Source organism: Nestor notabilis, unplaced genomic scaffold (genome assembly GCF_000696875.1).
Source record: "Nestor notabilis isolate BGI_N333 unplaced genomic scaffold, ASM69687v1 scaffold20584, whole genome shotgun sequence".
NCBI lineage: Eukaryota > Metazoa > Chordata > Aves > Psittaciformes > Psittacidae > Nestor > Nestor notabilis.
This window is the reverse complement of record NW_009925411.1, coordinates 3374-21855: the sequence shown is the minus strand read 5'-3', so window position 1 is coordinate 21855 and position 18482 is coordinate 3374. Positions and strand designations below refer to the sequence as shown.

At 50.4% G+C, this 18482-nt stretch overlaps 1 protein-coding gene across 1 annotated transcript in view; it reads left to right on the top strand.

Annotated features, from left to right (window-relative positions):
• Positions 1–17487, top strand: part of CDK12 (cyclin-dependent kinase 12) — a gene marked incomplete at its 5' end in the record, with an annotated part of 23630 nt that extends 6143 nt beyond the window's left edge. The window contains 15 exon segments of the mRNA XM_010013052.1: positions 1–619; positions 4409–4585; positions 5453–5592; positions 6668–6838; positions 7355–7544; positions 8373–8429; positions 8958–9059; positions 10028–10105; positions 10601–10717; positions 11265–11396; positions 12056–12091; positions 12093–12253; positions 14052–14310; positions 14312–14493; positions 16802–17487. The exon segment at positions 1–619 is cut by the window's left edge and continues 31 nt beyond it. Coding sequence (XP_010011354.1) covers positions 1–619; positions 4409–4585; positions 5453–5592; positions 6668–6838; positions 7355–7544; positions 8373–8429; positions 8958–9059; positions 10028–10105; positions 10601–10717; positions 11265–11396; positions 12056–12091; positions 12093–12253; positions 14052–14310; positions 14312–14493; positions 16802–17487 — 3107 coding nt within the window.
• Positions 17488–18482: the final 995 nt, after the last annotated feature.

Below are 18482 nucleotides of genomic sequence, written 5' to 3'. Positions count from 1 at the left end.
GGGAGCCAGCGGCAGAGCCGAAGAAGGTCATCAAAAGTGTTAAATCTGACAAGTCCTCTTCAGACACAGAGTCGGTGAATCTGCTGCACACGAATGCGGAGAGTAAAGCCCCTGCAGAGCCAGCAAAAGCCAAGGCAGAGGAGAACTCGGAGAGGAAACATCCCGTTCCAGTCAGAGATTCCAAACAGACGGGAGCAAAGGACTTGAAGCCTGTAGCAGTGGTAGAGGACCTCCTATCTCCAAAAGAGACAGACGCAGCAGAGAAGGAGCTTCCACCCCCACTACCCTCCATAAAATCACCTCCTCCTCCTCTGCCCACAACCACGCCACCACCTCCAACCCCGCCGCTGCCGCCTTTGCCTCCATCACCTGCAGTTCCACCTTTGCCACCATCCCAACTGCCTCCCGTTCAGGTCCCTACTTCAGCCCCAACATCTTTGCCATCTTCTTCCCACCCAAGGACGTCTACTTTATCCTCTCAGGTGAACTCTCAGCCCTCTGTCCAAGTCGCTACAAAAACACAAGTGTCTGTGACGGCTGCTATCCCACACCTGAAAACTTCAACGTTGCCTCCGCTTCCGCTCCCCCCTATTTTAGTTGGGGAAGATGACTTGGATAGGTAAGGTCACACCAGAGCCTCCTGGTTGCATTTAAAAGCAAAGCATTGAGATAAACAGCTTCTTTTGGGTAGTTTGGCAGCTTATCCTCATCCCGCAGAGTACGCTCAAGACTGTGCTGCTGGTATAAATGCATTATTACATGGCCCCGATCCTCATTTTGGCCTTGTCAGGTTTATGTGGAGAGTTTTATGGTCCCATGCAGGTAGTTATGTCTTATCTCAGTGAGAAAGAGAGGTTTGGCTGCTGGTCTAATGCTGGTTAGTAAAGGTTTCACATTCCTCTTTCTTTGTATTTATGACACTCATGAAGCATGGCTCTGGCATGATGCACCCCTTTGTTGCAGCCCTTTGCGCAGGCTTATCTTGAAATTGCTTTTATAATGCCTCCAAAACCTGTACTTAAAGAACAGGGAAGAGCTCAATAATTCCTATAGAAGAACCCAAACCGCAGTGATTGCAGTTCCAAATGCATTGGTTATGCAGGCTGGGCATCAAACTGCCATTGCTTTAACTTCAGTATTGAGTCACTAAGACAATCCTTACTGCTTATGAAGTAGGTGTTCATGTAAAAATGAAAGAGTGAAGCTGCACCTACTTCAGCTTTCTGTTTCCTGTAACTGCTAACCAAAGCACACAGGCTCAATTCTGTTCTGTAAGAGCAGCTCCTGCCTTGGCTGGGTAAAACCTTCCTGGGGGTGGCTTTTGGTGAGGGGGAAAGGAGCAGAAGAGCCAAAACGGAGGGGAAGAGGAAGAAAAACTACTTTTTCCCCTCTTGTGGCTGTTCATGTGTTGTGGTGCTGTTAACATCAGCACAGATACGTTTTTCTCTGCTTAGCCTTTAGCTCCCCAACAACTTGTGTGTCTTTCCAGCCGTCACTGAGGATGGCCTGGGTGTCTTGTTGGTTAGGAAAGCATGGGTTTGAATGACTAGTGCATAACACAACAGTTAGGACGTGGTCTGGTTACCCTGTGGGTGAAGTGAACATGGTTATGTTACAGATGCTCATTCACTGAAGTGATTTTCCTGCTCTCCCTGTAAACGAGGGTGATGTTGTCACTTCAGTCAATGTGGAAGTTGGGCTCGTGTGTGGCTCTGTTGCCCCTCCAAAGCTGTGTAATGTTGTTCACCAAACTTAACTCTTATCTGTGATGAGCAGCAGCTTCTCAGAGCCTGCAGGTTTCCCCACTCAAATGCCAGGGTAAGCATCTGCATTCCCAAACACGGGCATTGCCCTGCAAATCCTGGGGTTTAGTTCTTAGAACTCTTTTAGAAGCCAGGTGAGGCTCAGTTTTGTCCAAGTGTGTTGTATCTCTGCCATCACTATGAACTGAGGCGTGTGGGTGATACTACAGCTGGTTGCTATGCTTAGTAACTGGATTTACACTGCCTTTCCCAATGAAAGGATGGGAAATCCTGCTTCGTTTTGCTGACTCTGGTGGCAGTTGCATATGGCACTGACTGAGCGGCAGCTCACTCTTACTCAGCTGCTTTCATATGTAGGAACACAACTTTTGTAGCTCGACTTTGATTTTCTATGCTGAGACTCCAGCTCTGAGCCTGTGGGAAGCACAGGATACGGAAACAAGCTTAGATGTGTCCAAGTACCAAATGTGCCTCATTCAGTTGGAGACTCTCCATCCTTTCCTGGTGCTTACCATCACTTCTGTGATGCTTTGAGACCTCACAGCACTCAGGGTGCACCATTGGTTGCTTCACCTTGCAAGAGGTGTAGTGGGAGGAGAGGAAAAGCAGTGCAGACACCAGTAGCACAAACTCTGTGTTTGAGGTTGCACTCCGTGGTTCCTGGGAACACATGGACTGGTCACAGCACTGCCATAGTTAAAACCCAGTCCTGGCTGCTGGAGATCCTGGTATTTTAGGGGATGGGAAGAAGGGAAGTAGCTTCTAGTCCTCTTTGTTAGGCAGTTGGATTCCACGCTCTGGTTTTCCTGCTTGGGCAGCTCTGAAGGGTTTGGTGGGCTTTCTCACTTCAAAATAAATCAAAGAACCACAGACTGGTTGGGGTGGGAAGGACCCTTAAAGCTCCTCCAGTTCCAACCCCCTTCCAACACCTTCCACTCTAGGCTCTTGAAACATCCAAACTGAAGTTAGAGTAACCTTGTAGTAGCGCTAGCGCTGATACACAAATAGATAAGCAGCTTTACTAAGCACTGATAACAGTATAGAGAGAAAATGGTTTGAGTTTGGTGAAAAGGGGCCTCCTGAAAGGCTGGGTGGGCACCTGCAGCTTAAACCTGCAAACACTCCCTCGCCCTTCCCCACAAAGCCTTGCAAAGAAGTTGGCTTTTGATGTGTGTGTCTGGATAAAAGGCTGATTCATTTTGACAGGGGCAAAGGGCCCAATTTTAGCAGAGGAGATAAGCTCTGGGCAGAAGCTCTTTCCTGTGAGGGTGCTGAGGCGCTGGCACAGGGTGCCCAGAGAAGCTGTGGCTGCCCCATCCCTGGCAGTGTTCAAGGCCAGGTTGGACACAGGGGCTTGGAGCAACCTGCTCTAGTGGAAGGTGTCCCTGCCCGGGGCAGGGGTTGGAGCTGGAGGAGCTTTAAGATCCCTTCATCCCAAACCAGTCTGTAGTTCTGTGGTCAGATCAGTGCTTCAGATACATATATGAAAGCCATAAAGCAAGCAAAACCTAGTTGGAACAGTCTCCCATCTCCTGTGTGCAGTTCAGGCCTTGGCTGTTGGGGTCCTGCTTTGAAGCACCTCTTCTGAGGTTCATCCAGGATTCTGCCTTGGCTGGCTGTTGTTCTGCACGTGTGGTTAGTGGAGAGGGAGCTCAGCCCATGCAGCTCTCCCACTCCTGGGATTTCTGGGATCTGTCCCACTGGTGAGTGCTTTCCCTCGTGATGTGCCATTAGTTCTGCAGCTGCCTGCTGACTTCTTAGCAGTGGGAGAAGGTTGCTCCCCCATCTTTTACAGGAGATACCCAAGCTCAGTGTGTCTTTCTCTGTCCTTGTTTAACTCTGTTTCACAAGAGGTGGTTGTGGGGATTAGACAGTGCCTAATATAAAGACTGGGAAAATGACCTGCTTCCATCAGGTGTGTGTGGGGGGCTCTCCATGCTAATGGGTTAGACCTGACAGTGCTGGCAAAGAGCAAACCTGCTGCTGCCTGCCCTACAAACAGCCCCTGGGAGGGTGTTTGCATCTCCTCATCTGTTCCTGGTGGAGATGTACGTGGAGAGGAATTCCTCACTATTCAGGCCTTGGAATTCTCCCTGCTGCACACATAAGAAGTGTTAGGTTCTGCCAGTCGAAGCCAAGCTTTGGATGCTGTTGGCAACTTGATTGTTTAAAGCCCCCTTTGGGTTTCTCAGCAGTACTCACAAGTCAGAGCTACGTCTGGGTCCTCCTAAGAAGTTAGAAGTTACTGATGTAGAGAGCTGTAATTCTGGGTTTGTATTTTTAGTGGTCCTTAACAAGTCAAGCATTTAATTTCAGTATGATAACGGGACTGAAGAGAGGAAGTAAGGGGGGAAAGGGGGGGCTGGGGGTAACCTGAACTTACAGGAAACTCACAGTAAGCCCTTGTGCAGGTTGAGCAAGTTCTAGCTGCAGAACTGGGTGTTTAGTTGAAGGTGGTGCATTCAAACCTAACACTTTCCTCTCCTGATATATTATCACTGTAAACTTGGAGGTTTATATTTGGCTATGCTCATTTTGGCACTGTAACTTGGGCTCCTAACCATGTTCTTGACAGCAGGCTGGCTTTGTTTGCTCACTGACTGCTAAGTCTGACTTTTGTGTTGTATTAACTTTTCGGAGTTTAGTCCAAAAGAGATTCTTCCTCCAAAACCTGTGAAGAAAGATAGAGAGCAGAGACCACGACACTTACTCACGGACCTCCCGCTCCCCCCAGAGCTCCCTGGAGGGGATCCATCTCCTCCTGACTCCCCGGAACCAAAGGCAGCCACACCACCTCAGCAACCCTTCAAAAAGAGACCAAAGTAAGAGGCTTTCTCTCTCTTTTGTTGGCTTTTTGGAGCTCTTGGGTTCAATGTCTCTTCCCACAGCTCTTGGTCTAGGTTTCCAAAGCTTTAGGATTCAAGTGTAACCGCAGCGCTCCTTGAAGAGCTGACTGAGCTCTTCCTTTTGAAATGGAACCTGGCAGCTGCTTTGCCAGCTCTCAGCAGCCTCCCCACCATTGACTGGAGGGGAGAACACTTAATGGGCACTTACTTCTAGATCTCGAGTCAGACTTAATTCACTTGTCTCCATTCTTTGTCCCCAGACTCATTTGAGTGCTCTTGATTGAGGGAAGTGAAATGTGGAGAGAACAAGTTCATATTTCTGTTGTTTTCTTATGGTATATGAACTGTTTCCTGAGGGTTGTTTTTCATTTGGACCACTCACAGCTGAAGGCCACTTGCCTCATCTGTGTGAGAATTAAGAGGGAAGGAGAGGGGGCTGTGTAAGTTGTGCACCAAATGGAGGCCTGGTTTGGGCTCTCGACTGTGGTGGATTCTGTTGTCTTCCCCTTTGACCCTTTCAGTGGTAGAAATTGCTGAAGCATTTCATATCCAGTCTCCAGCCACATCTGCCCTGAAGGTACCACATCTTTTGCTTTATCAATGCCTGCAGGGCAAAGAAACCTCCTGGTGAGTATCCCTGTAGAAAGCTCTTGGTGCTACCAGAAGTTGGTTATTCCAAACAAGAGGTGTACACCTTTTCTTCAGGTGTGATTGTGTTGCAAGGCATCTCGAGCTTCCCTGACAATGAAAATCATGTGTTTGTACACTGAGTGCTACCTACACCTTCTTTTGAATACAAACCAAATTCAAAATCCCATGGTTTTGCTGCCTTCCCTCTTCCAGAATCTGTTGTCCTCGGTATGGGGAAAGGAGACAGACGGAAAGCGACTGGGGGAAGCGTTGCGTGGACAAGTTTGACATCATTGGGATTATTGGAGAAGGGACGTATGGGCAGGTGTACAAAGCCAAGGACAAGGACACAGGTAAGGATGCCAAGTGGCTTCAGATTAATTCCACTTCTTGAAGGCGTCGTTACCGTGGGTGTGCTTCAAACCCCTTCCAGCATTAGTGGTGTTGCCGGTTAGTGACAAATACCTGTAGAACTAGAAATGGCTCCAGCCTTGGAGTAAGTATTTACTTATCAGGTGCTTGCAAAAGAGGCAGAAGAATAGAAGCTTTGAAATCCTGTTAGTGCCCCTCTGCTTTCCCTGCTTGTGAAATCACTGCTGTGAGTACGATTTGATGTGTGGGCAGGTGGTAGAGTTACAGTCGGGTTTGGGTTGGAAGAGACCTTAAAGCTCATCCAGCTCCAACCCCTGCCCCGGGCAGGGACACCTTCCACTAGAGCAGGTTGCTCCAAGCCCCTGTGTCCACCCTGGCCTTGAACACTGCCAGGGATGGGGCAGCCACAGCTCCTCTGGGCACCCTGTGCCAGCGCCTCAGCACCCTCACAGGGAAGAGCTTCTGCCTCAGAGCTCATCTCAGTCTCCCCTCTGGCAGGTTCAAGCCATTCCCCTTGTCCTGTCCCTCCATCCCTTGTCCAAAGCCCCTCTCCAGGTTTCCTGGAGCCCCTTTAGGCACTGGAGTTGCTCTAGGTGTCCCCTTGAGGAGCCTTCTCTTCTCCAGCTGCCCCAGCCCAGCTCTCTCAGCCTGGCTCCAGAGCAGAGCTGCTCCAGCCCTCGCAGCAGCTCCGGGGTTCCTCTGGCCTCGCTCCAGCAGCTCCACATCCCTCTGGTGCTGTTGCCCCAGAGCTGGATCAGGACTGAAGGGGGTGTCTCCCTAGAGCAGAAGGGAAGAATCCCCTTCCTCAACCTGCTGGCCACACTTTTGTGCCAGAGCCTGCGGAGTGGTTTCCAGGGTAAACTTATGTCCACTTGGGTGACCTTACACTGAAGCAGATGAGGAGCAGCACTGGTGTCGCCTGTCTTGAGTCGTTGGTGTGATAACTTCTGGCTGATCTTTACCTTGGTGGCTGTTACTTTCGACTTCCCATTGGAATCCCACCGAGCTGGTGGCAGGGGTGTGTGCAGAGGCTTTGACACTGCCTTGTCCTGGCAGGGGAACTGGTGGCTCTCAAGAAGGTGCGGCTGGACAACGAGAAGGAAGGTTTCCCCATCACAGCCATCCGCGAGATCAAGATCCTGCGGCAGCTCATCCACCGCAGCGTGGTGAACATGAAGGAGATTGTCACAGACAAACAAGATGCACTGGATTTCAAGAAGGACAAAGGTAACGTTTGCTGCAGGGTGTGGGTTTCATAAGCCAAAGAGCTGATGCAATCCATTAGTTTGTTCTCAGTGTTAAACGAGAAAGCCAAACCCTGGTCTAAATGGGCTTTATTTGGGTTCCTCCTTGATACATAGCTCAGAGTTTGGCATCTGCCTGTTGTCTGGGGCCTTTTCCATGAGAGAGCAGGGAACACCACAGACATCAGGTCAAGCTGTGAGTGGAAGTAATCTCTTCAACACACTAACTTGAAAGAAACAAACCCAAAACAGCCAGGGCAATGTGCCCAGGATTCCAAAGGAGTTGATTTTGGGGGCTACTTAGTTGGTTTGGATTTATCCTCCTCTTGAGGAACAAAAAGAAGTCTTCTGAGATGTCCAGGAAGCCCTAAATATCACAAGAGTGTGTTATAGAAAATACCAACGGAAGACCAAAAAGACTATTTCTACAACTGAATCTACTTCCCCTCCTCTTTGCCTCTCCTCTTGTCTTAAATGATTTCTCTCTTTATTATACCAGGTGCCTTTTACCTTGTGTTTGAGTACATGGACCATGACCTAATGGGGCTGCTAGAATCTGGCTTGGTACATTTCTCAGAGGACCATATCAAGTCTTTCATGAAACAGTTAATGGAGGGGCTGGATTATTGCCACAAGAAGAATTTCCTTCATCGAGATATCAAGTGCTCCAACATCTTATTGAACAACAGGTAGCCTGGGAATAGAAACACTTCAACTCAAGCTCTTTCCTGCCCTCTCCCTGGGTTCACTTTGAGTATGGGTGGGAACAGAAGGTGTTGATCCTCTGGGTAATCCAACCCTGCATGTTTCCACATGGTGTGAGGGGTGGTTATGATTAAGCAGTGGCTTTCCTGGGTGCTGCTGCTGTGAGGGTCAAGAGCCCCACCAGCCTTCACCCGAACATGCTGCTGGTGGCAGTCTCCCCACTGTTTTGCAGCTCCTTACAGTTAACTTCATGTTGACTTGATATAAATGGGGCTCTCTACGCTTGGTCTCCATGGTATTTTGGCAAAAATCCTGTTTATTGGAAGCACTTGTGTGCAGGGAAACCACTGAGGGTTAAGGTAGGAAGGAGCAGCCCTCTCTGAATGCTGTCTCCTCTCTAGCTAGTGTTTGGCACTAACACAGCTCATCACAGAATACATCACAATTACTCATTTGCTGTTAATTCTCAAGTCTTTATCTGGATACCCAGAAGAAAACTTTGAGCCTGTGAGAATAATGCTGCACATAATCACATCCACATGTCTGGATATGCATCTAAAAAACATCCCATGGCCATTGGCCTGTTGGGAAGGGTTTATGGTAGAGATGGGACTGAATTGTTGCCTTTTCTTTTTGTTTGTTTGAAGCATTAAATAGGATCTGGAAAATTAACACTGGTGTATTCAAAAGTAATTACTGCTCCCATTGCTTTGTTGGGCCTTTCTACTACATGGGGGATTTCCTTTCCTTTTCCTGTTGCAGTGTGTGAGCCTGGCTCTGCTTCAAACCACTGACTGTGTTTTGTCTTTCAGTGGGCAAATCAAACTTGCAGATTTTGGACTCGCTCGACTTTACAGCTCAGAGGAGAGGTGAGGCATGGGAGGGAGAGGGAAAGGCCTTCCAGAGGTGGCATGAGCACCTTTCTTCTTAATACCTACGTAGTCACTTCACTTGGAAGTCCTGGCATTGCCTGAGAAATGATTTCTAGTGTTAAGTGGTATAATGTAGCTCCAGCTGTTGGAAAAATACACTCCTGGCTGCTATTAATAGCTTTCCATGAGACAAACCAGCTAATAAGGAGCAGAAACATCTCCTCTGCTTGCCCTGGCCCTTGTTTTGCTTTGAGATCAGTCACTGTTCAGTCATGGCAGCCTCCTGCTGCCTCTTGCAGGTCAGGATTTTCACTCTTGGGTGCCTACAGCTTGCATGGGCAGACCTGTGAAATCCCTGCTAGCTCAGCAGCTCTGTGCAGCTCGGGCAGATGCTATGGAAAGGTGGGCACTTGAAAGCCCACTGCTTCTCTTTACATGCCAAACTCTGCAGTTTGGAAGTTAAAACCAGTTTGTAAGGTTTTCCTGGCTCTTGGCATCAGCCTGTGTTTGTGTCTTGCATTGCAGCCGTCCATACACCAACAAGGTCATTACGTTGTGGTATCGACCTCCGGAGTTGCTGCTAGGTGAGGAGCGTTACACACCCGCCATAGATGTGTGGAGCTGTGGGTAAGTGCCTGCTTTGTGTCCTCTGTCCTGTCTGGGCTGTGAACATCAGCACATGGAAGCTGGTCTTGGCTTTGTGCTCATCTCTGAAGCTGCCTCTGTTTCAGCGAGGCAGAGTGGTGTGATGGCACAGGAGTACTTCCAGACTTCTGTGCTCTGAGGGGATAGGTGTGTGTCACCTGACTGGAACTACACCATTTAGTAAAAACTCCTACTTGGTATTGACATGTGAGAGCATAAAGAGGGTCTACTCTTGCCATTTAAAAAGGAGGGGTGACAGGCCTACTCTGTGCTGATTGTAGCTTCAGTGTGTGGCTGTAACGGCCCCGTCCAGCCTGGCCTTGAACACTGCCAGGGATGGGGCAGCCACAGCTCCTCTGGGCACCCTGTGCCAGCGCCTCAGCACCCTCACAGGGAAGAATTTGGCACTGCTTGTCATTGCTGTCAGGAGGCTGAAGAGTAGCTGTTAAGGACTGAGCCAGAATTGTCCCCTCCCTTCTTTTCTTTCCCTTTCAGCTGCACAAATGGTGTGTGTACAAACCTTGTGTGTACAAGGCTGTGTCCTGTGCTTGGCAATGACAAACAATAAGCTCCAGGCAGCTGAGGATGATTTGGGGAGGCAGAAACCACCCCCACCCCCGCCCAGTAAAGTTGCAAAGAGAATTGGGCTGGCTCTGGAGGCTGATGAGCTGCCTGGCTGGTTTCCTTGTCACTTTATTGCCACATCCTCCTTGCCCTGCAAAGAGTTAAAGCAGGAAGCCAGAGTTAACCAGCCTGGTAGTGGCTGTTATTTCCCAGCTGCGTGGAATCGGTGACTCTGTACACATAGGTTAGTTTGTCAGTCCTCAACTACAAGCCCTGATGCAAATAACTCTCCTCAGGCAAACCTGCTCCTGAACAGAAATGCTGCAGTGTTCAAACGACCATCCCAAGGGTTTGCTGTCGTGACCTCTTGCTTTTCCTCTTTCCAGCTGTATCCTCGGGGAACTGTTTACAAAGAAGCCTATTTTTCAAGCCAATCTGGAACTGGCTCAGCTTGAATTAATCAGGTAAAGCATTGCACATGCATGCCTATGAGAAGAGGTGCTGCAGAAACTGCTCATGCACACAGGCTCTGTGTTAGAAGAGCCCTTTTTCTCTAACCTGCCCACAAAATAGGAGCAGCAAATGATTGTAACTGCAGATGTGAATAGCTGGGCATTTAGGGGTGTGTGGCTGCTAATGTAGGCACTCTCTGGAAACTTTGCTGCTGTTAGTTGAGTGCGTGATGAACCTAAATTTCATCTCACACTGAAAATGTGTTGTGTTGGATGGTTTATAAACTCAAGGTAAGCATTTTTCCTCTTCTGATACCTCCTTTTTAACCTCCGAGGGTTATCTAACCATCACTGAAGTGATTAACCAGAACTAGGTTATTGGTACCATAAGTTGCTAAGGAAGAAAACCAACTGTTCCAGCTGAAGCCAGGGCAGTTGGGGATGGGGACTCTTCTCCTCCTGGCTGCATTCCACCCACTGACCATACTCTGCTCTTCTGGTTGTCAGCCGGCTCTGTGGGAGCCCCTGTCCAGCAGTGTGGCCAGATGTCATCAAGCTGCCCTACTTCAACACTATGAAGCCGAAGAAGCAATACCGAAGGCGCCTGCGTGAGGAGTTCTCCTTGTGAGTCCTGGTAGAGGAGAGGATGAGTAGCTGCGTGGGGGTTATGTGCAACTCATCTGCTGTCCTTCAGCTCTAGTCTACCTGGCAGGGTAAAGCAGTGCTTCCCCTTCTTGCCCTCTCCAGGAGGCTTTCTCCCATCTGGGGAAGGCTGGAATGGGGTCACTGTCCCTCTTCTGCCACAGGTGCCTCCTGGAGGGCTCGGGACACTTCTAGCCAGGGTCTGTGCTGGGAAGCAGTCTTGTCAGTGTTGTGTTCTCACAGTGCTGAGGCTGCTGACCTCGGAGACATGCTCCCTGAGGGGAGAGTGTGATGGTGTGATAATCCTGTGGGATTTCTAGCTGAGCTGCTCTTCATAAATGGCAAACATTCTACTGAAAGTATCCCGTATCTGATGCCTGTTCTGTGATGTCTTTGAGCTGCTGCATCACGTAGTAGCTGATTTTGACTGCAAGGGTTTCTCTTAGGCCTGAGGTGCCTCTCTGAGAGCGGGCTTCTCCCCCTGTTCAGAACAACCCCTGAACTCAGCTGTGTTTCCAACTCTCCCCAGCATTCCTTCATCTGCTCTCGACCTGCTGGACCACATGCTGACACTAGACCCTGGCAAGCGCTGCACGGCAGAACAGGCCCTGCAGAGCGACTTCCTTAAGGATGTTGACCTCAGCAAAATGGCCCCTCCAGAGTAAGTTCCAGTGGGTTCCCTGCTAACGAGCTTTGGGAAGGAGCCACTGGCTTGGCCTTGGGGATTTTTTCAGTCAGAACTATGATTTCTGGGTTCTTTTCTTGTGCTCTGTTGTATGGCTGAGCAAATAGCTCTTCCTGTGCTGTTGGTTTTCTGCCTGGTATCAGGCTGGGTTTAGAAAGCTCAGTTTAATGCTTGTAAGGTGCCCTAAATCTCTGTTGGAAGATACAGGAGTAGCACATAGGATCTCCCTGTCCTCTGTGCAAGGCGGGACTGGCCAGGCCTTGTTTGTGCCCCTTGTTAATCGACTTGGACTGTTGAGCAGCATCATGTACAGCTCTTTTCTCCCACTCCAGTAACCAGGGTATAAAGCTCTGCTCCTGCTGCCCTGGCTGCAAGTAGCTTTTGAGCTTCCCTTTAGAGTTACTAAAGACAACTAACTCCTTAAAGCCACCAGACAGCTTGGCAGGCTCGTGTGCATTGTGGCTAACCCAGGAGTGAAACGATTCCCATCCCATTCTGCTGGCTCCACGACTCGCCCCTTCTTAGTGCAGTAGGATGGTTGTGCTCAGAGGAATATCCACGCTCCTCCTGTGGCCTTTGAGGGTTACGCTGGTGTTCTTGTTCCGTCCTAACTGCCAAGTGTTGTTCTGTTCCAGCCTCCCGCACTGGCAGGACTGCCACGAGCTGTGGAGTGCGGGGGGGCGGGATCGCGGTGGAGGAGCCGCCGCTCTCTAAAGTTTCTCGGAAAGAAACTACCTCTGTTCCAAGCACAGACACTGTCAAAAACAACAGCAGTCCTGTGCCCCCCCAGCCTGCCCAGCTCAAGGCAGAGCCTGGTGCTGCAGATGCAGTAGGTCAGTGCCCAGCCTGGTGTGTAACAGGCTCCTGATATGATACCTCCGCGGGATCGCGGTGGAGGAGCCGCCGCTCTCTAAAGTTTCTCGGAAAGAAACTACCTCTGTTCCAAGCACAGACACTGTCAAAAACAACAGCAGTCCTGTGCCCCCCCAGCCTGCCCAGCTCAAGGCAGAGCCTGGTGCTGCAGATGCAGTAGGTCAGTGCCCAGCCTGGTGTGTAACAGGCTCCTGATATGATACCTCCCTGCTCTCTCTGGCCTGGGTGTGGAGGCTTGTGTCTGGTTTGAGGCCAGGCTGATTCTTTCACCTCTGCTTCTACAGAAGGGGAAATTCCAGGTTCTCCCTATCCTGATTTCTTCAGAAATCTCTTACTGATGAGCTGACTGTGAATTTGTTCTAGGAGTTCTACTGTTGGTTCTCAAACATACTTCCACAGAGAAGAATGCAATAACTTACTAAGTCACTTAAGTGAAGTAACAGATGATAGGCTGGAAGGTACCTCCTCTGTAAAGGGTGAGCAAATGAGCTTGATTTTGATTGATCAAATTACATAAAGCCTGATTTTGATTGATCAAATTATATAAAGCTCAGGCATGGGATCTCTCAGGCTGGTGGGTGAGTGTACAGTATTGCACTCTGCTTGGTGCAGGAAAGATCACTTGGTCGTAAAGACTTGCAGGACCAGGTTTCCAAAAGTGTGACCAACCTTCCTATGTCTAGAAACTAGTTGGAGGGGAGGTATCTTGGTTCCTGGGAGTGCAGAGCTATGCAGAGCTACCCCGACCATGCTGATTGTTCTGTAGAACAAAAACCCAGATATGGGCTAAAGCTTTCTTTGTCTCAAATGTTGTGCTGACAAGTAATGAGGAAGACAGTTCTTGCTCCAGGGAATGCACAATCCATGTGTTCAATGAAACATGGCAGATGGACAAAAGGTGGTGGTTGGATTAACAAACAGCTGAGAGAAGTGAGTGTCATGTTCTTAGTTGCCTACCAGCAAGAGAAGCTTCATTTTAAGCTTCTAAAATGAAACCTTTGCAGCTTTCTGCCCCAAAAGCTTGCCTTCCAAAGGCAGTGTCAGTGTGAAGGGCCAGCCTTGTCACTTGTCACTCAGGAGGCTCTGCTCCAGCATGGTGCAGAGGGAGGTGATGCCACTTGGGGGTTGTGTTTCAGACTATAACCTGGATACTTGCAGGTCAGGACAGTCTCCTGTGATCCCAGGCCAGTTTTCAGCAAGGAATTGCCTTCTGCTTGACCTAATTTCTTTTGCTGCGTCAATGGAACACACCCTTCCTCCATCCCAAACCAGCTCTGCTCCATCCTGGGAAACGTGCTTCCCAGTGCAGGAGGGAGTGCTGGGAATGCTGCAGGAGGGGCTGAGGTGCTGCTCTGATTGCCACCAAAGTGGGCTGAGGGTTTCTGTCCTCATCGCACATCCTCAGCCTCGCTGCTGTAACTGGTGGCGTCCTTGGTCCCCAGTTTGCTTCCTGGGATGCTCAAACAGGGAGGTTTGGCTCAACTGAGCTCATTTGAAGCAGCAGCGATGCTGGTGGCTCGGAGGGGGCTGTGAGGAAGCTTCCCAGAGCACCCAGCTGAACCTCGGGTGAGTGCAGTGTGTGCACAGTGCCACGGGGTGCTGCTGCGGTGCTGTCGGAGCTGGTGGGGGCAAGCTGAGCAAAGCATCCTCCTGGAGCCTCCATGCCTTCCCCCAGCCATGGGGTCAGTGTCGGGGGGACACACTGATGTGCTGTAGCTCTGTGTAACCTTCCTGTGCTGCTGCTTGTGTTTCCAGCAGGCCTCGGAGAGATCACCCAGCAGCTGAATCAGAGCGAACTGGCTGTTTTACTGAACTTGCTGCAGAGCCAGACAGATCTGAGTGTCCCACAGATGGCCCAGCTGTTGAACGTACACTCGAACCCAGAGATGCAGCAGCAGCTGGAGGCTCTCAACCAGTCCATCAACGCTCTGACAGAAGCCACCAGTCAGCAGCACGAGTCTCAGGCAGCAGCAGCAGCAGCAGCAGAGGAAGCCATAGAGGAGCCACCCGCGTTTTTTTTTGGCGACTCCAGAAGCAGCCAGTGCTCAGGGAGACATGCAGAACGTGCTGGCTGTTCTGCTGAGTCAGCTGATGAAGAGTCAGGAGCCTGTTCTGACCCTGGAGGAGAGCAACGGGGAGAAGAGCAGTGAGCAACGGGGGCCGAGGAAAACCCCGACAGTGCAGCCAGAGGAGAGTACAGGTAAATAACGTGCCCGTTGCTCTTGTTTGAACAGTTAAAAGTGCTCCACGTGAGGGCTTCCTCTAGTTTAACTGCAGCCAGGAGGAGCTGAGAGGTTGTGACAGAGGGAGCAGAGGCTGTGGGTGGGGAGAGGAGAGATGCTGGGTGTCAGAATGGGGGTGAGATTTCAGGACTGAGGCAGACACTGACCCACTCCCTGCAGTAAGTGCTCAGGAGGTTTTAACAACTGCAGAAAGCCAAAGCATGGAACTACTTCCTACTCTGCTTCACATCCCCAAAGCATATCAAATCCATTAGTTCTCCACTGTGAATGGGTCAGTGGAGATGAAAGGTTTTGGGGTTTGCCCAGAAACGAAAGGGAAACTCAGAGGTTCAGTTCCTCCTCCAACACCCCTAACAATCAGCTTACACATTCAGGTAGGTTTTTCACACAGGACATTGAATCCCTGCAGGTTTTCCCATCTTACTGTTTATCCCAACTCTTCTTTCACCATTCCCTTCCTGAGCTCTTAAAAATGAGGAAATAAAGATAAATGTGCAGAGATGATTTTGAAGAACACGAGATCTGAAAGAGTGGCAAGTGCTGGAAGGGAGGGGGACAGTGGCAGTTGTGTTCAATAGGGACTTGTGCATCCAGCTTTGAGTAGACTTGGTTGAGTCCTGACAGCCAAAGCTGAGCTCCGCTGGTTCTTGTAGAGCAGGTAGGAGGCATGTTGAAAAGACCTGTTTGTATCAGTGAACTCTTGGATTTCCTTTCCAAAGGTGAGTGTAAATGTCTCCATGTCTTTTGTTTCTGTTGATTTTTTGGCTTTATTAGCAACCTCCCGTGACGACCTCACCAAATTCTAGAAGCACCTCCCGAGTATGTCTCAGACTCTCCAAGGGAGCCTCTTTTGGCCAGATACACAACTCCTCTGCAATGTAGCTGAACGTGCTGTGTTCTCGTGCCTTCAACACACCCGCCCACCACGAGCCAGTTGTGATCGTGCTTATTTTTTTCCTGGTTCTTTTTTCTTTCTGCCCTAGTCCTGGAAGATAACTAGGTTCTTGTAGAGCAGCTTCAATTAAATAACCTTGTTCTCTGTTTATAATGATTTTAAAGGAGATGCTGTCCCCCAATCGGCTTGGCTTCCCAAATGACCTGAAGATTGTTTTCTGGATTTCAATACAATCTAGTTTTAAAGTGGACTGATACTGGGTGGAGGGGTGGTCCTGGAAGACTACTGGTTTTCACAATAAAGTTTGACCTTTTTAATAACCAGTTTTGCAAATGATTTGAGGATCTGATTCAAACAAAGGTGTTTGTGGCCTCTTGTGTCATCGCCAGTAATAACTTTAAGCACGGGGTAGCTTGAGCCTGGTCGCTGGACGGGAGGTCGAGGCAGTTCAGTTGTGTTGCTCTTCAGGAGTCAGGATGGGTTGTTGGGAGCAGGTCGTGTCCCATGTCGTCCCCTTGCTGGTTGCACTTAGCAAGGGGAGAGCCAGAGCTGTCTTTGGTCTTACCCACCACCTAACCAGGCTGCTTTCTTGTTCTGCTGCCTCAAAAGCAGTAGCACAAAGTAGTGAGAGCGTGGTGACGGGGTGTGAAGGGTGCTCTTGTTCTTGCTAGGAGAGAACAAGTCCTGTTGAAACAGAACTCTTGGTGACTTCAGGTCTGATCTGGGGAGAAGAAGGGGCTGGGGGATGGAGCCAAAAGGGGTTTTCTCATGCTCCAGGACAGTTTGTGTGTTGCACACAAAGATTTGTGGATTGAGATTGGTTTGGACTCTGTGCTGGAAAATGTCAAAAACCAGGAGAAGGGCTGGTGGGCTCTGGGGAGAAGCCAAGTGGACACAAGAGGGTGTACCCACTCCTTCAGTCCGGCACTGGTACGTGTGGGCTTGGGGTTGACTTTTGGTTTTGTGGCTTCTCTAAAGCAGTCCATCAGTGTGAAGCCACCAGTGAACCTGGGACTGGAGCAGTAGGGCCACAGCATCCCTCCGCAGCGACCCCACGTGCTGTCGTGCAGCTCCACATCCATCTCCCGCTTGGCATTAGCCTTTTGATCCAAGAGCAGGAATCCCCTCCACGGGTGCCCATGGATTAGGAGAGCTGTTGCCCACTAGTTGAGTGCGTGATGGTGGGATGGAGAAAACCCTAATGAACATTGTGTGGTTGGTCTCCCCCCGAAATCTCCACCTCTCCCAGCGCATCCAGGCTCTCCGTAGGCTGGTTTGGGATGGGGGGGGGATGTGTTACGTTGGTGATATGTTGCTATCTGCTTGGTGATGTTGTAAGATGGTGTTTAAAAGCAGTAACCCTTCCACAGCATGTCCTCCTCGCGTTGTCCCACCAGAGAAGAGACCCCCCGAGCCCCCCGGACCGCCGCCGCCGCCTCTCTCCGAAGGTGACCTCTCCAGTGCAGCCCAGGAGCTGAACCCGGCCGTGACTGCTGCTCTCCTGCAGCTCTTTTCCCAGCAAGAGACGGAGTCGCTCGGCCACACGCCGCAGGAACATCAAACTTCCAGAGCCCAGGACTACGGCAGGTCCCACCCCAGCAGGACTTACAGCACCGAGAGCTCCGAGGGGGGATTTGGTGCCGAGGAGCTGAATTCGGGCCAGACGCTACTAGAACCTTCTGCCCAGCCTCTGGGGAAAAGCAGGACCTTCTTGGGCTCCGTGAGCCACCTCGGGGAGACGAGCAGCTACCAGGGCACAGGATCTGTCCAGTTTCCAGGGGACCAGGACCTCCGCTTCGCCCGCGGCCCCGTCGCTGTGCAATCGGTCGGGCCATCCTTCACCAAATCCGAGGGGAGCAATAACACACTGGTCCATCCAGAGGCCAAAATCCACAACTACAGCGAGCTGGGCCCGGGGACGGCCACTTCCAGCGGGGCAGCAACAGGTCACAACTGGGGCGCCCCAACCCAGGCGACTTCTTCCTATGGGAAGACGTTCCGTGGGCCTGGTAGAGTGCCTCCGCGGGGAGGACGGGGCAGGGGGGTTCCGTACTGAGCTGTCCCCCTCCTCCCCTCCCTCACCTCCACCTTTAGCACCACGACTTCAGTTCTTTGCCCAGAGCAAGGTCTCTTCTGCATTTCAGCTGCTGCAAAAAGCTCCCTGTTGTTATTCCTTGCTAGGCTGCCACCGGGCACCCCGGGACTCGCTGGAGGGTCCCCACTTGGGTGCCTTTGCGCTTGGTTAGTGACAAAACTAAAGCCCCAAAGCAGGGGTGAGCTTCCTGCCCTGCCCTGGGGGAGTCATTGCAAATAGGAATGAAACAAAACCCGAGCACGGGGAAATAGGAAATCACTAAATCTCTCACTAGTGCTTCCCGGGGAGGGGGAGCGCGGGGCAGGGTTCAGGTATAGGGCTGGGGGAGAGTGGTTCCCAAAGTGAGGATTTTGGTTTTTCTTCTCAATTCCCTTTAAAAGCAAAAGAGGGAAAACAATTAAAAAAGGGGAATCTATTGCTGGGGAGTGGTTATCCCAGCTGTGCAGAGCCGGGATGTGGCACTGGCTTGGACTCAGTTGAGCCAGTGTTGCTGCGAGCTCCAGCTCCAGGGTCCATCTCAGTTGACTGTAGCCTTAATAAATTGGCTTTTGGGGGTTTGTACCTTTCCTACTGTGAGTTTCCAGTGGGAATTGTCTTTTTGGGTTTTTTGCTTCCTTTTTCTTTTTTCCAGAGCCGAAGTGAACACCTCACTCCCCAATTCCTGTTTCTTTCTCATTTCTAACTTCCAAAACACATGAAAGAAAGGAAAAGAGAACCAAACCCAACTGCTGGTGTTATCACCACCACATAGGAGCAGCTTTTGGACCCGGTTGGCCGGGCTCCCTGAGCAGCAGCTCAGTCCTTGGAGGCTTTTCCAGGCATCACTGTATCATTTCTAGAAGCATATATATATATTTTTGTTGTGTTCAAGGAAGTCTTTGACGATGGATCTTCTCCTCCTGCAGAGCCCTGCGCTGTTGTCTGTTTCAATGACACTTAAAAGAGATGAATAAAAC